General features: G+C 37.0%; 1 protein-coding gene across 2 annotated transcripts in view; it reads left to right on the forward strand.

Annotated features, from left to right (window-relative positions):
- The first annotated feature begins 3,774 nt into the window (after positions 1-3,774).
- The window catches only part of LOC127423241 (kinesin-1 heavy chain), a 30,000-nt gene continuing 12,545 nt past the window's right edge, over positions 3,775-21,229 (forward strand). For both annotated transcript variants that reach the window (XM_051667382.1, XM_051667383.1), the window contains exons 1-10: positions 3,775-3,950; positions 13,165-13,252; positions 17,466-17,539; positions 17,858-17,962; positions 18,044-18,092; positions 18,256-18,311; positions 18,408-18,495; positions 18,703-18,827; positions 19,006-19,110; positions 19,226-19,371. In XM_051667382.1, the coding sequence (XP_051523342.1) occupies positions 3,825-3,950; positions 13,165-13,252; positions 17,466-17,539; positions 17,858-17,962; positions 18,044-18,092; positions 18,256-18,311; positions 18,408-18,495; positions 18,703-18,827; positions 19,006-19,110; positions 19,226-19,371 (962 nt within the window). In that variant the 5' untranslated portion in view covers positions 3,775-3,824. The remainder of the gene's footprint in view (positions 3,951-13,164; positions 13,253-17,465; positions 17,540-17,857; positions 17,963-18,043; positions 18,093-18,255; positions 18,312-18,407; positions 18,496-18,702; positions 18,828-19,005; positions 19,111-19,225; positions 19,372-21,229) is intronic.

Here is a 21,229-nt window from a genome sequence, read left to right on the forward strand (position 1 = left end):
AAATTACATTTTACAGCATGTATTCTGTAATCTGTAGTGGAATACATTTCAAAAGTAACCCTCCAAACCCTGGTCACACGGGCGTACTGCTGCTGACTGGAAGTGATGGTTTATAGTTAAAAAGTACTTAAATAATCTTTTTTGCAACAAAAGCGATGAGGGTGATTAAAAAAATGACAGAATTTTAATTTTCGGGTGTACTAACCCTTTAACTTGTATTTAACACATAATATTCCTTTAAGAAAAAAAAAAGAATGTTCTTAGGATAAATTATAAAATGTTTTTTTAAGAAGATATCTATAATATTGATGGTTTAAGAAAAAAGATAAGCACATTCTTAAGAAGTCTTTTCAGGAACTTCAAAATATTCATAACTTTTTTAGAAAATAAAGCTACGTCCACACTAATCTGTTTGAAGTTTGAAACCTCCTGGAAAATGCAGTTTCAGTGTGAATGAGAGCCGTAAACATAGCAAAATCAAAGCATTTTTAAACAAAAATGTATTAGTGTGGATGTGGCTCGAAAACAAAATAGTAGTTGAGAAAAAAAATTCCACCCCTGGTTTCCACCAGATGTTTTAACTAAGTTAACCAGCATTCTTGGTCAATCAGCATCATCAGAAAAGCTATACCAGCTCCAAACCAGTCTGGACCAGCATGGAAATTCTCACTGGTCTAAACTGGTATTTTCAACAAAGCATACTTTCTTATAAACTCTTTATTTTTTTCTTTCTTGCTAATCATCTATTTTTTATTTTATTAGGCTATATATCTTATGTAGGAACCATACACTTGTAAATCAGCAAGCCTGCACACTTATGAATGTGTTGCTTGCTGGTTCAGAGTTCCTGTGATTGAATCAGAGCTGATGGAAGATGTTTAAATTTAACCATCCACTTTAACATCCACTTGCCAGATTTCAGCCTTCAACTCTGCAAATGCATCTTTAACGTCCTCTGGCATCACATATCCATTGGGACTCAACAAATCCCTGAATCATCCAGACTCAATGCTGCATTTGCAAAGAATTTAGTGAGTGGTGTTGGAGTATGTTGGAGGATACAGGAAAAATGATATGGAACTCTTTCTGGTGTCAAAATATACCTAATAAAAATGCATAAATAAGGCAAGGAACAGCAAGGATGGATTATGGTCCCGGGCCTCGATCTAACAGGCCCCCAATGGCCCGAAACCGAGAAACAAGGAACTGAACGGAAAACCGGAATTAGATAGATTAGTGATGAATTAAAATCAAGATAAAAATACTGTAGCACAATTGTATATTATATAGGAAATAGGGAAAAAAAAAAAACATCATTAGAAAAAAATTATATCTCGTCTTGAAGATTGAGGGGCCTGGGTAGCTCAGCCAGTAAAGACGCTGACTACCAAACCTGGAGTCGCAAGTTCGAATCAGGGCATGCTGAGTGACTCCAGCCAGGTCTCCTAAGCAACCAATTGGCCCGGTTGCTAGGGAGGGTAGAGTCACGTTGGGTTAACTCCTCGTGGTTACTATAATGTGGTTCTCGCTCTCGGTGGGGCACGTGGTGAGTTGTGCGTGGATGCCGCGGAGAATAGCGTGAGCCTCCACACACGCTACGTCTCCATGGTAACGCGCTCAACAAGCCACGTTATAAGATGCGCGGATTGACGGTCTCAGATGTGGACGCAACTGAGTTTCGTCCTCCGGTACCTGGATTGAGGCGAGTCAATATGCCACCATGAGGACTTAGAGCGCATTGGGAATTGGGCATTCCAAATTGGGAAGAAAAAGGGAGAAAAAAAAAAAAGAAATCAAGATTGTTCTTTCTGAGCTACAGCATGTGTGTCTGCCAGGGTGAAAGTGACAAAATAATTCAAAAATTAAAATTATAATTCTGTTAGAATTCTGTTCTCTGACTATAGTTATACAAGCTGTAAACCCTAATGTTGTCATTACTGTAAAACTCAAGTTTTCTTAACTAAACATTACTTAAAATGTCACGTTTGGGCTCATAACTCAAATATCTATGTCCTTGAACTGATTTTTCTCACAAATCCATTGACTTAAGGTTTTGAGTGTTAATAACTCAAACGATTGAGTACAAAATTGAGGCTTCGGGGAATACCTATAGTTCCTTGTGCTTGGATTGTTTAATTATGTTTCCTTGATAAAAGGGAATAAATGGGGACATTTAAATAGTTTTAAAAATACTTAAGTCCCTTTAGCTCTTTTGTCTCTGATAGCACACGTACATCACCCAGACTGTTGTGTGATTTACATCTGGAAGACATATTTTTTACGTTGTTTGCTCATCTGCAATATGTCTATAAGACGAATGTCAATAAGTAAGTCTCGGATGTCAATAAGACAAAAAAGAAAAGAAAAGAAAAAAATCACATCTTTGTAAGTGTTTAGCAGATGTTAAATAGCTTGTGAGGCTTTCCAGATGAAAAGATCTAAAACTGACATCCCGGAGATCTGGGGTGGTATTGTTTTTGTTGTTTTGTTGTAAATAGTTGTTTAGTGTGATGTCACCATTAGGGTGATCTGCGTCCCCTTTGGTAAAGCAGGACCCTGCTAACACTATCCCAGTTTTCCAAGTGCATGTGCAATTGTAGAACAGGTGTTCTCAGTAATTTGATGATCTAGAGGTGCTTCAGCAAGGCTGGTATCGACAGATTCGTTTTTGTGAAGGATGCATAAATCAAGCCACGTAAAAGGTTATCCTGGAAGAAAACTTGCTTCCTTTCCCAACTCTGAGGATTGGTTTTTCCAGCAGGACAATGCTCCATGCCACACAGCCAGGTCAATCAAGGTGTGGATGGAGGCCCACCGGATCAAGACCCTGTCATGGCCAGCCCAATCTCCAGACCTGAACCCCATTGAAAACCTCTGTGATCAAGAAGAAGATGGATGGCCACAAGCCATCAAACAAAGCCGAGATGCTTGAATTTTTGCACCAGGAGTGGCATAAAGTCACCCAAGACTGGTGGAGAGCATGCCAAGACGCATGAAAGCTTCAGGGTTATTCCATCAAATATTGATTTCTGAACTCTTCCTAAGTTAAAACATTAGTATTGTGTTGTTTAAAAATGAATATGAACTTGTTAAAACACTGCATCCTTTTTTGTTATTTTGACCAGTTGTCATTTTCTGCAAATAAATGCTCTATATGACAATATTTTTATTTGGAATTTGGGAGAAATGTTGTCAGTACTTCAAAGAATGAAACAAAAATGTTCATTTTACTCAAATACATACCTATAAAAATTATTTTGCAGTGGTCTCTTAATTTTTTCCAGAGCTGTATATTTATATATATATATATAGAGAGAGAGAGAGAGAGAGAGAGAGAGAGAGAGAGAGAGAGAGAGAGAGAGAAAGAGAGATATCTTTCTTTTCCCCCCCCATTACTATTAATTGTTGTATTTATTACTGTATTATTATCTTATTTAAAACAGTTTGTATTTACATAACCTTAAAATGCTTTGGCAGTACTATACTCCAATTGTCATGCCAATAAAGCTGAATTGCAGCCGAAATATAAAAATCAATTAAGTATTTGACATAAAATGATATTCCCTCATAAAGTTATAAATGGTCCTGAAATATCAACTCCAGAGGGCAAAATTGCCCTCACACTTGTGTTGCATGTTTGTGTCCTTATGTGTGTATTTGTGTGTGTTATTGTTGCTGGGTGGTGTGATGGCAACTTACTCTCCACCTCCACCCTAAATCCATTCTGTCAAAGCCCACTTCCACCTCAACGTATCAAACCCCAAACACATTCACATCATCGGGACGAAATCTCATCTTCATCCTCCTCCTCATCACAGCTGAAGATGGCGGATCCGGCCGAGTGCACCATCAAAGTCATGTGCCGTTTTCGGCCTTTAAACAGCTCGGAGGTGATGAGAGGGGATAAGTACATCCCCAAATTTCAAGGAGATGATAATGTGGTCATCGGGGTGAGTTTATCACATTATTAATTCATAAATCACAGCGATTATTCTTCTGTAAACCCCGCCTCGATGTGTTTTAGCATCTGCTAACTACCTGCAGACAGTTCCTGACAGAAAAATATCACTTTAAATTCATATTTATGAGGAACTATGACTCTATTTATTGTTAAAGATGCGTGTTAAGTGTTAAATGCTTATATCTGAGATATTATTGCAAGGTGAGGAGTTTTAGGCATCGTTAGCTCTGTGGCTAACAGCCCTCAGACGTAATGCGGCAAAATTGTAGGGTTTTAAACATCACAGTTTTGATATTTATCTCATAATAAGGTAAATGTTTGCGTTTTAGTCATAATTTATATTTGTGGCGAGGTTTGAAGGGGTTTCTGGTGATGAAAACGTGCTAAAAGCTAGCCCGTATGCTAATGTCTATTTATAAAATCAATGCACCAATATTTCGTATTCAGTCATGAAAATTGCATCAGTCTAAGTTAAAATATGATTCATTACTTCAGTTGTGATCATAACAATTACTTGTGTCATATGTTATGATTTGGCGTATTTAATAGCTAACACATGGCCAAATGAACAAAGACTGTTTTAAATGATTTACTAGGCCAGATATTTTCTCTTCCTTTATTATTTGTGACTCTGTTAGGAACATATGAATAAATATACTGTTTTTAGAAACAGCGCTTAAGTCCAGATTGTTTATTTACTAGGGTTGGGTATAGGCTGGCACCTCATGATAGGATATCGCAATCCGATATATTGCGATACATCACGATATCAGTATTTGATTAGATTATGAATCAATAGTTTTGATGACTTTACTATTATTCTAAAATGTGAAGAAAAAAAAAATGTATAAAAAAATGTGTGTTTCAAAACTTTTGACAGGCTGTGTGTGTGTGTGTGTGTGTGTGTGTATGTATGTATGTATATATGTATATATATATATATATATATATATATATATATATATATATATATATATATCTCTCGATACATGGATCTAAAGTATAGATACAATATCATGAGAAAAAGTATTGTGATATCGATATTTGATTGTATCAACACAGCCCTGTTATTTACCAATTTTGTGTGTTTGTTTGGACCTGTATGCATATTTCTACATAATTCAATTGTTTCAAATGTTCTAGTTTAGTTTCTTAAATGTTTAAAATTTAGATTTTGTTTATGAAAGCATGTGTCGAGTTGAAATGACACTAAAATGTGGTGTGGAAACTGTATAACAGCTGTCTTCTACAATAAAAAAAAATAAAAAAAACTCATCTGGACTAAAAATATCCCCATCTAGATGCCTTGGCTTTGCATTGGTGTTGTCAGGGTACCAACATTTAAGTAGTCGGTACTGATACCAGTGAAATTTCATGGTTCTTGATACCAATTTTGATACCACAGAAAAAAGTTGCTAATATGATAATGTGCTATTGAACACGCTCCTTTAGCCTAAAGTTAAATTTCAATGTAAATAATAAATTAAAAGATATGCATGTTTCCTTCGTGTTACTAACACTTCAGTAGTAACTACTACTGAAATCCATTTTATTTATTTCCCTAAATCCTTTTTTGCTTTTTATTTTTCTAATTTTCCCAGAATTCCATGTTTTAAAGTGTAATTTCATTTCATTATCAAAATGGTGTCTAATCAAACATTTTCCCTTAAACTTTAAAAAACTTTTAACAAGTAAATAGGACAATTATTTATCAACATACCATTGCATTTTTAACATTTATTCAGTACAAAAGCACTCTTGCTTGTGATATATTGCTTAATATTTATTATTATTACAATCATTATTCATTAGTCATTATTTATAATAATAATAATAATTATTGTTATTATTTCTACAGTGAGGATTATATTTTACTGTACAATTATAATATATTTCTGTTGTCATTCCTTCAATTTCAGGTATTTAACTTTTATTATGAATTATGCTTTTATTTTGACGTGTATTTTTGACAGAAGTTTAACTTCTCTGGATAAACAGTTCGCTACATGGCCCAGTGAGATCGTTAAAGCGCAGATGCTGTGATTTAATTATATAAATTAAATAAAAATAACGCTTCAGAGTGGATTAGTGCTCTGCTCTGTCATCTTTCATACAATGCGAATGGTTCTCAATGTCTGTGGAGTTCCCAGTGTATGAGCGGTCTGCTTCACACATTCATTTAAAGCGTATGCAGCTCGTACAGACTAAGATTGCAGCATTTCGCGGTTTAATAATCACACAATATCACGATTTTAATTTGATTAATTGTGCATTTTACGCTCATAAGCGTGAGAGTATTTGAAAGCAGTCGTGTGTCAGTAAAACAGTGTGCGGGTACTGAATTACATCAGTGCTCGGTACTGTAGAATCACTGGTATTGTTACATCTTTTTTATTTTAGTACCAACTTGGTACCGAAGTACTGATACTTTTGACAAATCTATTTTGCATATCTCTCCTTTTTTTAAACAATTATTTTTTATATATGATTTTTTTTAAAAAATTTTTTATTGTTTCTAATTTATTTGTCATCTGAAAATGGCTTTCCATGCTGGAATAGTGTAGTAATTTTCTGACAAAAATATATTTATAGTCAGCCCACCTTGTGTAACAGCTTTGTACATAGATTTAAGATTCTTAAATGAACTCAAAATTCAGTATTGATATTTATTATTTGAGTAAAATGGTATGGAAATCTTGCAAGTTGCAGAACTAGGTCATAAAGGTGTCTCATACATGTTTTGTAGTGTACAACTTAATGAATGGGGTTGGGTGTTAGGTTGGGCAGTTTCATGGTATTATTAGAGAATTTCTATTTTATAGAGTTTTATGCATTTGTATCATTCTTGGACTCCATTTCTGTTGTTGCACCATACTGACTGACCAACACTCGCCCTTTTGTTTGCCAGGGGACTGAAGTGAGTGAGTGTGTGTTTGAGAGACCACGGATTGTCGGCCATATGAGTTTTGTCCTCTAGCTGTTTTGAGCTGCCAACATTGGGCACCAGAGCAACTATCACTGTCCACTCCACCGGTTTAGTATAATGGACCATTTATGTTGGTATAATGACTTTCAGCAGGTAGATATGGTCATAAATTAGGCAATAAATCTTGCAGTATTGAAGAACCCAAACCTGTCTGTCCAGCTGCTTTAGAAACACAAGGATCAGAACACCTTTAGCTTAGTGACTTTGGATTATGTAGCCTACTTTTTGTCCTCTACTTTTTATGTCTTATTATGTTGATATGTCTGTCTTCGCCATTAATTATTAAAGGGTAATTTCATCTAAGAAGGAGTGAATGAACATGCTGTAATTAGAACAGTACATGATTATTCATCTTTTGCCTGTTTCTTCTTTAACTCTCCATGTTTGTGCAGAAGCACAGTATATGCTCTCATGCACAGTTTGAAACATGTGACGTACTTTCCCATCTTTATAACCGATGGGAATGCAGTTATAATCCCTCATTGGGAATACTGAGAGCAGTAAACAGTGCTGTTCCATTCCTGACAGCAGAGGTGGCCTCAGGACACACAAAAACACTCTTCACCCAGTCTTGTGATTGTCTGAAGATCTCAGAATAGGTGATTGGTTTGATATTCCAAAGCTGTGATGTTGTATAATCTTTGTGTTTGAAATTCTCTTTGCATACTGGGCGAGAGAGTCGCTGAATGTTAAAATTGGTTGGCAATTGACCGATATTGAGAGGTATTATTTGGCCATCTTGAGATTATCAGTAGCCGATAACTATGCTTGCTTCGCACGTTTAAGTGTTAGTAGTTGTTAGAGGTTGACCGATATATCGGTTTTAGACTACCGATGAATCAAGCCTGATCTGATCTGAGGTAACCTGATCTCATGAAATTGCATGGCAACATTTTTGCAAACTAAAATTATGTGCTTCGTTATACGTTTGGCTGCAGAGAATGAACAAGCTTCAGAAAATGATCGAATTCAATTTCAGGTTTTACACACAATGCACATCCAACACATTGCATCCAGATATATTAAACTGTTCATCTAAAACACAGCTGTTTACACTCAGCACCGTAAACAATCAAATAGTCATGACATTTGAAATATTCATGAATTAAACTGTTTTTATTTGTAAATAGGAAGTCTGGTTCATCTGAACAAACAATAGTATGAGAGTATAAACATCATACTGCTCAAGAAGGAGACGCATTCTGTTTCCTAGAGATCAGTGTAGTTTGGTGCGAAAAGTGCAAATCAATCCCAAAACAACAGCAAAGGACCTTGTGAAGATGCTGGAGGAAACAGGTAGACAAGTATCTATATCCACAGTAAAATGAGTCCTTTATCGAGCCACTGCTCCAAAACCGCCATAAAAAGCCAGACTACAGTTCGCAAGTGCACATGGGGACAAAGATCTTACTTTTTGGAGAAATGTCCTCTGGTCTAATGAAACAAAAATGTAACTGTTTGGCCATAATGACCATTTTTATGTTTGGAGAAAAAAATGATGAGGCTTGCAAGCCAATGAACACCATCCCAACCGTGAAGCATGGGTGTGGCAGCATCATGATGTGGGGGTGCTTTGCTGCAGGAGGGACTGGTGCACTTCACAAAATAAATGGCATCATGAGGAAGGAAAATTATGTGGATATATTGAAGCAACATCTCAAGACATCAACCAGGAAGTTAAAGTTCAGTTGCAAATGGGTCTTCCAAATGGACAATGACCTCAAGCATACCTCCAAAGTTGTGGCAAAATGGCTTAAGGACAACAAAGTCAAGGTATTGGAGTGGCCATCACAAAGCCCTGACCTCAATCCGATAGAAAACTTGTGGGCAGAACTGAAAAAGCCTCTGCGAGCAAGGAGGCCTACAAACCTGACTCAGTTACACCAGTTCTGTCTGGAGGAATTGGCCAAAAGTCCAGCAACTTATTATGAGAAGCTTGTGGAAGGCTACCCAAAATGTTTGACCCAAGTTCAACAATTTAAAGGCAATGCTACCAAATACTAACAAAGTGTATGTAAACTTCTGACCCACTGGGAATTTGATGAAAAAAAAAAAAAAAAAAGCTGAAATAAATCATTCTCTCTACTATTATTCTGATATTTCACATTCTTAAAATAATGATCCTAACTGACCTGTGACAGGGAATTTTTTTCTACGATTAAATGCCAGGAGTTGTGAAAAACAGAGTTTAAATGTATTTGGCTAAAGTGTATGTAAACTTCTGACTTCAAGTGCATATACCTGTATATCTCTATATATATATACTGGCTGCCAAAAGTTTGGAATAATGTACAGATTTAGCTGTTTCAGAAGGAAATTGGTACATTATTCCAAACTTTTGCCCGCCAGTGTATAAACGAATAATAGTGCTTTAAAATAAATTCTAACTGGAAGCCAGTGTAAAGACCTGAGGACTGGAGTAATATGCTCTGATTTTTTTGGTTCAGGTGAGAATCCTGGCAGCGGCATTCTGAATGAGCTGCAGGTGTCTTTTTGGGAAGGCCTGAGAGCAGTCCATTGCAGTAGTCCACCCTACTGGTGATGAATGCATGAACAAGTTTCTCTATGCTTGACTGGATACAAAACATCTAAGTCTGGCTTTATTTTTGAGATGATATTAGGCTGATATAGTTATTGCTTTGATGTGACTACTGAAACTAAGGTCTGACTCCAAAATGACACCAAGATTCCTTACTTGATTTTTTTTTGCCAAGGTATGTATTCACCTTGGGAATTTCACCTTAGTTGCCAGATACAGTGACCTCTGTCTTGTCATTTAACTGAAGGACGTTTTGGCAAATCCAACTGTTAATTTCATCAATGCACTGGCAAAGAGAGTCTATGGGGCTGTAGTAATTTAGCGATAGGGCTAGATAGGTTTGGTTGTCGTCTGCATAGCTATGGTATGCAATTTGGTTCTTTTTCATAGATTTGCCTAGTGGGAGCATATACAGGTTGAACAGGAGCGGTGCAAGAATTGAGCCTTGTGGGACTCCACACATCATCAGATTCATAGTTGCCTATGTTCACATAGAAACCCCTCCCTTCTAGATAAGACCTGAACCAGCTGAGGACTGTCCCAGAGAGCCCTACCCAGTTTTCCAATCTGTCTAGGAGAATGTTGTGATCAACAGTGTCAAAAGCAGCACTGAGATCTAATGATACTAGCACTGATATTTTGCCTGAATCAGTATTTAGATGAATATCATTATGGATCTTTATGTGTGCCGTCTCTGTGCTATTTGTGTGCCAGACTGGAAATTGTCCAAGTAGCCATTTGAGATTAAGATTCAGCTGACAACAACCTTTTCAATGATTTTGCCTATGAAAGGAAGATTTGAGATTGGTCTGTAGTTGTTCAATATTGAGTTATCTAGATTGCTCTTTTTAAGAAGGGGCTTGACAACTGCAGTTTTCAGGGACATCAGAAACGTGCTTGAAAGGAGTGACGCATTTACTATTTCTAACAGATCTTTTTCCAGACACTTAAACACATTTTTGAAAAATCATGTGGGGAGTGTGTCAAGACAGCAAGTTGACGTTTTAAGATGCTGTACTGGTTCTTCCAGGGTTTTGCCATCAAATCCCTCAAAATCAGACATAGTGATTAATTTCTGAAGTTTTTGTGGTGGGTTCTGTCTGACTTCAGTGCAACATGAGGATGAGCTGATCGCCATTCTGATATCATTGGTCTTCATAAAAAAAGATGCAAACTTATTGCATTTGTTGTCAGAGAGCATTTCACAGGGAACCTGTGTTGAGGGGTTTGTTAGTCTCTCTACAGTAGCAAAAAGAGTGCGGGTGTTGTTTATATTGCTGTTAATAATGTTTGAGAAGGTCTGCCTAGCTTTGCCTAGTTCTATATTGAAAGCATGAAGGCTGTCTTTATAGATATTATAATGGACTTAAAGTTTTGTTTTCCACCACATTCGTTCTGCTTTCCTGCATTTTCTTTTCATGTTTATCACTGCTGTTGTGTTTCTCCAAGGTGCTTTACACCTGCTAGTGATTGTCCTGACCTTTACAGGAGCAATGCCATCAATAGCATTTTTAACTTTTGAGTTAAAGTTATCGAGAAGAACATCAACCCGGTCTGTGGATATACCCGGTTTCAAAGATATAGCCTTGATAAATTGCACACTAGTGTTCTCATTTTTGTATGTCTTTTTGACAGAGACAGATCTAACTTCAGTCGCAGGAGAAATCAATATTTCTATGAAAATACAGAAATGGTCAGATAGCGCAACGTCCTTAATAATAGTGGATGAAATGTTCAGACCCTTACTAATGAGCAGATCAAGAGTGTGTTCGTGATTGTGTGTGGGTCCATCTACACTGGCGGCCAAAAGTTTGGAGTAATGTACAGATTTTGCTGTTTCGGAAGGAAATTGGTACTTTAATTCACCAAAGTGGCATTCAGCTGATCACAAAGTATAGTCAGGACATTACTGATGTAAAAAAACAGCACCATCACTATTTGAAAAAGTCATTTTTGATCAAATCTAGACAGGCCCCATTTCCAGCAGCCATCACTCCAACACCTTATCCTTGAGTAATCATGCTAAATTGCTAATTTGGTACTAGAAAATCACTTGCCATTATATCAAACACAGTTGAAAGCTATTTGGTTTGTAAAATGAAGCTTAACATTGTTTTGGTGTTTGTTTCTGAGTTGCAATACTGGCATGTCTTAAGGTAAATATTATGTAAAAAATGGCAAAAAAGAAACAGCTTTCTCTAGAAACTCGTCAGTCAATCATTGTTTTGAGGAATGAAGGCTATACAATGCTTGAAATTGCCAAAAAACTGAAGATTTCATACAAAGGTGTACACTACAGTCTTTAAAGACAAAGGACAACTGGCTCTAACAAGGACAGAAAGAGATGTGGAAGGTCCAGATACAACTAAACAAGAGGATAAGTACATCAGAGACTCTAGTCTGAGAAATAGACGCCTCACATGTCCTCAGCTGACAGCTTCATTGAATTCTACATGCTCAACACCAGTTTCATGTTCAACAGTAAAGAGAAGACTCAGGGGTGTAGGCCTTGTGGGAAGAATTGCAAAGAAAAAGCCACTTTTGAAACAGAAAACAAAAAGAAAAGGTTTGAGTGGGCAAAGAAACACAGACATTGGACAACAGATAATTGGAAAAGAGTGTTATGGATCTTAACTCCATTGAGCTTTTGTGGGATCAGCTAGACTGTAAGGTGCGTGAGAAGTGCCCGACAAGACAGCCACATCTATGGCAAGTGCAACAGGAAGCATGGGGTGAAATGTCACCTGAGTTTCTGGACAAACTGACAGCTAGAATGCCAAAGATCTGCAAAGCTGTCATTGCTGCACATGGATGAGTTTTTTGTTAAGAACTCTTTGAAGTAGTTTAAGAAAGTGTAATAGTAAATTTTCACATTTAATGTCCTGACTATACATTGTGATCAGTTGAATGCCACTTTGGTGAATAAAAGTACCAAATTCTTTCCATAAGAGCAAAATCTGTACATTATTCCAAACTTTTTGCCGCCAGTGTACATGCTGAGTCGGATTTAACGTGGTTAAAGCTGTTATGAGTTCTTTTTGTGTTGTGTCCATGATTATCTATATGAATGTTGAAGTCCCCAGCAATAAAAAAACAGTCAAATTCCAGAGGAAGTTGTTGATAACAGTTCTGTAAAATCATCAGCAAAGCCAGGGGAGTATTTTGGAGGCCTGTAAATAATTGTAAATAGAATGTGTGGAGCACCTTTTAGTACAATACTTAGACAATTCAAAGGTCAAGTAATCACCAAGTAACGCTTGCTTTGAAAGACATATTTAAATATTGCAGCTAATCCTTCACCTCTCCTAACAGCTCTACAGACACACATAATAGTAAAGTTTAGATGCAAGATCCACCAATCAAAGGAGTTTCTGTTACCATTGAAACCTAAACGGCGGAGACTAGCTAAGTAACGTTAGCAGGAGCGAAGGATGTTTTGTACTTTAGCCTGTAGTGGTGATGTCATGTTTAGGCTGTATTTATTCTTTTATGGCTTCAACGTTTCTCCTCTGAAAGTGCATCTTTGAGTCTTATGACTGTGGTCTTCTGATTCAGTGCTGCTTCAGGCTATCAAAGTTATATAATGAGGCTTCCACTGAACATGCATAATAACCTATAATAATTTATTCTCTCTCTCTCTCTCTCTCTCTCTCTCTCTCTCTCTCTCTCTCTCTCTAGGGAAGACCGTATGCGTTTGACCGCGTGTTTCAGTCTAACACTACTCAGGAGCAGGTTTACAACGCATGTGCTCAGAAGATTGTTAAAGGTGAGGAGCAAGTCATCAGGAGTCGTCATACAACCAAAGGACACAATTGAGGAAGTACACTATTAGAATAGACAGTAATAAACATTACAGACATTCAGAATCTGTATTTAACTTGTAAACTTTATGTATTTACTGGGGCTGGGTAAAAATATAGATTTTCCAATGCATCGCTATCTTCGTTTGAACGATCTCTATATCGATATCGATTCTCAAATCCCAAGATCGATCTTTTTGTTATTATTCCCGCACCACTTCCGAAACGAGGGTTCCCCAGCCGACTTCCATCCCCTGAGGATGATCCGTCTGCCGATCATAACTCTGGCAAGAACCCAACTTTTTAAATGTCTATCCCCAAAATTAATGACTGTCCCATCGCCTAAGATACAGAGTCTGGGGCAAAATGAAAGTTGAGTGTCCAATACGTCACACATAAGGCTCTAAACTCTCAACCAAAGTTCGCCGAGCCGTAACCCTGTGAGCTCGCTCGATTTCCAGTTTATGGCCTGATATGTTGAGCAGACTTGGAAGGAGCCCGTCTAGGAATTTCGCCATATCCCGACCTTCTTCGTCCTCAGGAATTCCAACAATTCAGACGTTATTTCGCCGGTTACTATTCTCCAAGTCCTCCAACTTCTCCCAGACGTGCACCAAATCCAACTTCTCCCAGACGTGCACCAAATCCACCTTGGTCGCTAGCGGATTAGCAGCTAATTCCCTCTCCGATGACTCCAGATAATCGATCTGTTTCTTGACATCCCCCACTCTTGTAACCACCTCAGTGAATTTCGTCTCCATGGCAGTGATCGTTCAACGTATTACAGCAAGATCCTCCAAGTCAGCAACGACCTTCGTCAGCATTGCCGACATGTTCAAAAATTCTCACAGAATTTCCTTCACTTCTCCGGCCAAATCGGCTGCCGGGCTTGCGGCCTGTTCGGGGGCGTCAGCTTGAGCATGTAAGTGTCTTTTAATGTCTCCAGAGCCTGAGGATTTTGAATTCTTTGACACATTGTCTTCCTAGAACTGTTAAGGATCAGGGTGTATCAAATCTCACCGGTTTATGACATAAAAAAGTTTTAAAACTAGCAAAGTGCGCAGAGCTCGCCCTTCACGTGTCCGAACCTCGCATGGCATCACATGATCACCAACCCCCCCCCCCCCCCCCGATCAATCTTTTACTTTGTGGCAACTCACTCGCATGTGCACCAAATCTCACGCTATGCGACTAAAAATGCCTGTGATTGGCCACTGGCTAGTAAATGTTCAGATTTTACTCAACTTGATTGATTAGTATATTGGAGAAGGTATTAGCACAGAGGTACTTTTACTGCGTGTTGAGAGTAAGTTTGGTTTTACTAGTTCTGTGTGTCCAAAGACGAGATCCACAGATCCATATGTCACTGAAAAATGTCTCTATTAATACCCTTTCTGTTTTTTGTTTTTTTTACAACGACAAAAAAAAAAAGAAACATTTAATTTTTAACACACATGGATGCTTACAGACTGATGGCGCTAGTCTTAAAGAGACATTACCGATTAAGCACGTGTTCTACATCAATGTAAATACTTGTAAATAGTACAAATTATGCACAATTTTGTTTTAAATACACTCCATATACCCTACCTGTCAAAAGTTTTGAAACGCTTGACTGAATTGTTTCTCATGATCTTAAAAATCTTTTGACCTGAAGGTGTATGCTTCAATGTTTGAAATTAGTTTTGTAGACAAAAATATAATTGTGCCACCATATTAATTTATTTCATTATAAAACTACAATTTAATAAAAAATAAAAAAAAGTTTTTGAAATTGATGACTTGGACCAAATAATAAAGAAAAGCAGCCAATAAGTGCCCAAACATAGATGGGAACTCCTTCAATACTGTTTAAAAAGCATCCCGGGGTGATACCTCAAGAAGTTGGTTGAGAAAATGTCAAGAGTACATGTCTGAAAATTGTAGGCAAAGGGTGACTACTTTGAAGATGCTAAAATATAACACAGTCACAACTTTTTGTTGTTTTTTGTTTAGTCACAACATAATTCCCATAGTTCCATTTAAGTTATTCTATAGTTTTGATGACTTTACTATTATTCTAAATGTGAAAAATTATAATAAAGAATAAGTGTTTCAAAACTTTTGACCGGTAGTGTATAAATAGCACTTTATTATATAGTTTATCTGTGACTTTATATAGGAACACTATTAGGGATGCACCGATCCGATATCTGGATCGGTATCGGCTCCGATACGGAAGCTTTAAAACGGATCGGGTATCGGTCTGATGAGCCCGATCCAAATCCGATACTGTGTGCGTCATGTTCGTTACTGTCAAGCTCCAAAAATGACACACAAGGACCATGAAAACACTATTAAAGCAGTTCATATGACTCGTGTATTTTATTCAAAGCCACTTGAAGACGTGCAGTAGCTCTGTGAATCACAAAAGGCTGTGTTTAATAAGTAAATATATAAAATGCACACGCAGCTCCAGCGCGTCAGTGAATGGCGCTGCTCTGTTTACACACACACTCGTGGCTATTTTTAGCCTTCATGCGGTGCACAATATTTGAGCGCTACTCACAAACAGCATCTCAGATGTAGATGCTCAATAGTTCGGTTCACTTATATATATGCATTTAGTATGGCACTGGAGGTGCTTTTTTTTTTTTTTTTTTTTTCAGAATTTGAATAAGAAGCGAATTAAACTACTGTGAACTTACCTACAAACAGACACACTTACAGGACTTCCTGGAGAGTTCAGAATGTCGTAATAAAAGCGTGAGGGTTTAAAAGTTAAAGGTGCACGATTGAGATACTGTACATTACTATATATTACTATTATAATATATTATTATTATTATTGAATGGGCTCCAAAAAATAACTGTGTGAATGAAAAGTGAGCTGATATCTTATAACTAAATTGAACAAAAAAGAGATCTGAATCCTTTAAAGTCCAGATACAAGTTGGAGGGAAAAAAAAGAAACGGCTTCTTTTCTACTGTTGACTTATACTGGAATTACTGTTAATTTTGCTGCTACATTATCCAGTATACTAGTTAATAATAAAGTGTTTCTTAATAAGCAATACATTTATATTGAAATAATGTGTAGTTAGAGGTTTGTTTTTCTTTACATATTAAAGAGCACACCCAATTCGTTCCACAAAATAATGTAAAGATATTCTAAACTGATTATGCAAAAAAACAACACTGGTATCAGATCGGGATCGGTATGGCCGATACTGAGATTTCCGATATCGGAATCGGATCGGAAGAGAAAAAGATATCGGTGCATCCCTAAACACTATGGTTCCAATAAAGTGCCCGACGTGGTCTTCTACTGTTGTAGCCCATCTGCCTCAGTGTTCGACATGTTGTGCATTCTGAGATGCTATTCTGCTCACTACAATTGTACAGAGTGGTTATCTGAGTTACCATAGCCTTTCTGTCAGCTCGAACCAGTCTGGCCATTCTCCACTGACCTTTCTCATCAATAAGGCGTTTCCGTCCAAAGACCTGCTTACTGGATGCTTTTTGTTTTTGGCACCATTCTGTCTGTTGTGCGTGAAAACTCAGGAGATCAGCAGTTACAGAAACGTTAGTTATAGGTGTTCCTAATAAAGTGCTCGGTGAGTGTATATATGCAACATAATATATGCAATTTCAAAACATTAAATGATGGAATAGACTGAATTTAAACATTTTTCAAAAGATAAAATGTGACCAATTTGATGAAAAACTAATGATAAAATATAATTTGTAAAATAAGTATTTTGGAATTGTACCTGGAAGGGTTGCCTAGAAGGTTCTTTTATAATTAAGAGCATTATCTGAGAGAGGATTTATTTTATATGTAAGCAAAATGGACATTGTAACAGAAATCTACCCATATGAACTGATATCGAATCGAGATATGAATCGAATCGAGAGCGTGTGAATCGGTATCGAATCGAGACATCTGTATCAATACACAAGCCCTAGTATTTACCTAAAAAAGAGTGACTTAATACACTATTTATTTGACACTCTGTCACTGCCTGCAAACTGTTCCTCACTTGCATGAATGTTAATCACTATGCTAAAGAGAAAACTCTCCATTATTATTTTAATCATTTATATTGGTCGTTATAGCCTACTATTTTGGTTACTATAAGCATAAATGAATTCCTATAGGACTGTATTCAAATGTTTTTTTGTCTTTTTGCCCTGTAGATGTGCTTGAGGGTTATAACGGTACAATATTTGCTTATGGACAAACCTCCTCTGGAAAAACACACACTATGGAGGTGAGAATTCATCTGAGAAACATAAAGGAATCCATGAAGAATCATTTCTACAATAGGCAGTCAGATTTCAAAAAGTACTATAAATGAAATTGCTTGTTATATTTAGTAGCTTAAGTTGTGCAATAAATGTAATCTTGGCAAATTATTTACTTAATGTTGCTTTGATTTCACTGGTTTTGTAGGATATAATGTACTGCTTATGTTATATGCCTTATTATTATTATTATGTTCTATAAACCACCTACACAAGATTCACTGGTGAACCATGTGATAGATGATAGTGATTGGCTGACTTTGTGTGTATGTGTGATTATCTAGGGCAACTTGCATGATCCGGACGGCATGGGGATCATTCCACGTATCGTCCAGGATATATTTAACTACATTTACTCCATGGATGAAAACCTGGAATTCCATATCAAGGTATGAACTGTCCTTAATTTAATTTAGAGTCTATAGAGAAGCCGCACAGTCTGTTTACTCTCAACTCTTTCGCATTGGCAGGTCTCCTATTTTGAGATTTACCTGGACAAAATCAGGGACCTGCTGGATGGTACGTATAACTTGAGCTGAATGTGAAACAAACTGATTTAATGAATTAACAGAGATTTTGGAGTGTAATTTGAGTGTTCTGTCTGAGTAGCAACAGGGTTTTGTTATTTCTAGAAAAGGGATCTTAAATACAATCAAAAATAACCTCTTTGTCTCTCTTTCAGTATCTAAGACCAATCTGTCTGTACATGAAGACAAGAATAGAGTTCCCTATGTGAAGGTGTGACTTAATTTAGGAATCAGCTACGTTTGCATTAGTGAAAGAATGGTTCGCATTTTGTGACCTCTGTCCTTGTCTGTCTCTCTGTGCCTGCAGGGTTGTACAGAACGGTTTGTGTGTAGCCCTGAGGAAGTCATGGACACCATAGATGAAGGCAAATCCAACAGACATGTGGCCGTCACAAGTAAGCCCTTCTGTTATAGAAACCTAAACTTTCTGCTACCTGTTCTACTCTCAGTTTAGTTTCATGAAATGCTTTCAAATTTGCCTGCTTGTGGAATGTTTGTACAACCAGAAGTGTCTCCTGCTGTGTGCATGTAGTCAAAATTGAGTTAAAATGGCCTACTTCACTTAGTCTGTCCCTTCCTATGATTTTGTGTCTGTTTTTCAGATATGAACGAGCACAGCTCCAGGAGTCACAGTATCTTCCTGATAAACGTCAAGCAAGAGAACACACAGACAGAGCAGAAACTAAGCGGGAAACTCTACCTGGTGGATTTAGCAGGAAGTGAGAAGGTAATCTCTCTTCCTCTCTCATTTTCTGTTCCTCTACTGTTCTTTGCATTTCCTCTTTCACTTGCTCTCTCTGTCTCTCTCCGTAATAGTAATAGCAGGTGTGAGTTGAGTAGTTCCCTATTTGTTTCATGTGTGACAGCACTGATCTGTCTCTGATCTGATTTGTGTGTGAACGCAGGTCAGTAAAACTGGAGCAGAGGGCGCTGTGTTGGATGAAGCCAAAAACATTAATAAATCTCTTTCCGCCCTGGGCAACGTCATCTCTGCTCTGGCTGAAGGATCGGTAGGTGTGCTGCACCTAGTTCGTACATATGCAGTAGTGTACCGATTAGGAACAGTTAACTGCATTATTAAATGGATGGGGGTAAAACTGGTATCTCCGTCTTTCTTTCTGTCAGACGTATGTTCCGTACAGAGACAGTAAGATGACAAGGATCTTGCAGGATTCTCTGGGTGGAAACTGCAGAACGACTATAGTGATCTGCTGCTCTCCCTCCTCATACAACGATGCCGAGACCAAATCCACACTCATGTTTGGACAGCGGTGAGGCGATACATGTGCACACAGATGTCTGCCTCCTTTTAATGAGAGTGAAATGCTTATACTCGCACTGAAGAGAGAAAAGACACCTTTATGCCTCGTACTAACTAGGTGCAGCTATGTTTTGAGCATCAGAAGTTCTGTCCTTATTGAATTTGATATGCTGCATGACGTGACAAAATCACAGCCAATCAGATGTGGGATGGGATTTTGGAGCAGTGAGACTTCTTTGTGGGTGGAAATTGAAAGCAAGCAACTGTCAAAATACCTTGCCAAAAACAAAAAAACCCAATTGGATTAAAATGAAAGAGATGTTTAATGAAATTTTCAAATAAAATGTATCACTTGATGCACATTGTTAGAACATGATGTTGCATATATTTAAAGGGGGGTACTATATCGAGAAAAAAGTTTAAGCTTAAAACGTTAAAATCCCTGTATACATAAGTCTGGCATATGAGGTATCATTTGAAAGCTTCATCACTTTTGCATTTATGTTATATAAAATAACAAAATAAGGCCTGAAAATAGGGCTGGATGATTAACCGAAATAAAATCTAAATCGCAAAATGACCCAGTGCGATTTTCAAACCACAAAGGCTGCGATTTAATTAAAGAAATAAATAGTCTCAACGCACTGCCCACTGTGCTGCGCCTATGTGCACAGCTGTTTTGTCTGTAGTGTGTAGTGCTTTCTTAAATACATTACACATGTGGTTTCAGAGTGGTTCTGTGCTTCATACAAACTCTACTGATCTGGTGCCCTGAGTGACAGATGTGCTCCGAGTTCAGTTAGGTGTGCTAACGTACACGGAGCGCATTATTTAAAGCGCCTCAGATTTACTTTAATTGCACATTTGCGTAATTTCACATACCTCTATGTTTGGCCACTACAATTTACTATACACATTTAAAATAACCCCATGAGAGCAGTTTTTTTGTTGACAGCAAGGCAGATGAGATCATTTCACTGCATTAAAAGGCTGTTGTCAGCTCAGCTTCAAACAACATAAACTTCCATCCCTTCAGGTTTCAAAATAAAAGCTTCCACCGAAATAATGGCTTGAGGGTTTACCGGGATTGCATAGTAAGTTAAAAAATTATTAAAGAAATAAATTACTTATAAATAGTAATAATAATAATGAAATATTATAGTAATAATGATAATTATTATTATACAATAATATATTTCTATTACAATTTCTTCATCATTATTATTATTATTATTGCAATAATATAAAATTCAAGTTGACTGGGTTTAAAAAAAAATGATAAAGTGGTTGTTTTTTGTTTTTTTGTTTTTTTTTTAAAGAGGACTTTGAACTTTGGAGGAAGTGTGAATGCTTTCTAGAACAGTATTTCTGGTTGGCAGTAAAGCATGTGCAAAACATGGTTTAATTTTGGTTAAAAGGAATCAGTTTTTTTGTTTTGTTTATTATATCGCAGTTCAAATCGCAATCGAAATTTATTTTTCAAAATAATCGCAATTACATTTTTTTTTGGTCCATATCGTTCGCCCTACCTGAAAACATTCATGTCACAAAAATTGCCATTTTTTACTTGTCTGTGAGCTTGTTGCTTGGCTGAATAATACAATGTTATATCTTAGATGTCCAGAATAAAATATGCCATCCAGCATGAAAAAGCATGCTAAACAAATCATAAGAAAAACATTTCGACAATTGATGGTCAAATTTTATATATCATCGCAAAATAGATCATTGCATTCTAATTACACCTAGATTGAGCTTCTAGTGCAAGATATTCATTTATATATAAAATATAAATGAGACAATTTTTTTGCAGTTGGTACACATTATGTGTGAATGCTGAGCTTTTAAATTTGAGTGTAAATCTTTTT

The sequence above is a fragment of the Myxocyprinus asiaticus genome, chromosome 32, assembly GCF_019703515.2.
Source record: "Myxocyprinus asiaticus isolate MX2 ecotype Aquarium Trade chromosome 32, UBuf_Myxa_2, whole genome shotgun sequence".
Taxonomy (NCBI): Eukaryota; Metazoa; Chordata; class Actinopteri; order Cypriniformes; family Catostomidae; genus Myxocyprinus; species Myxocyprinus asiaticus.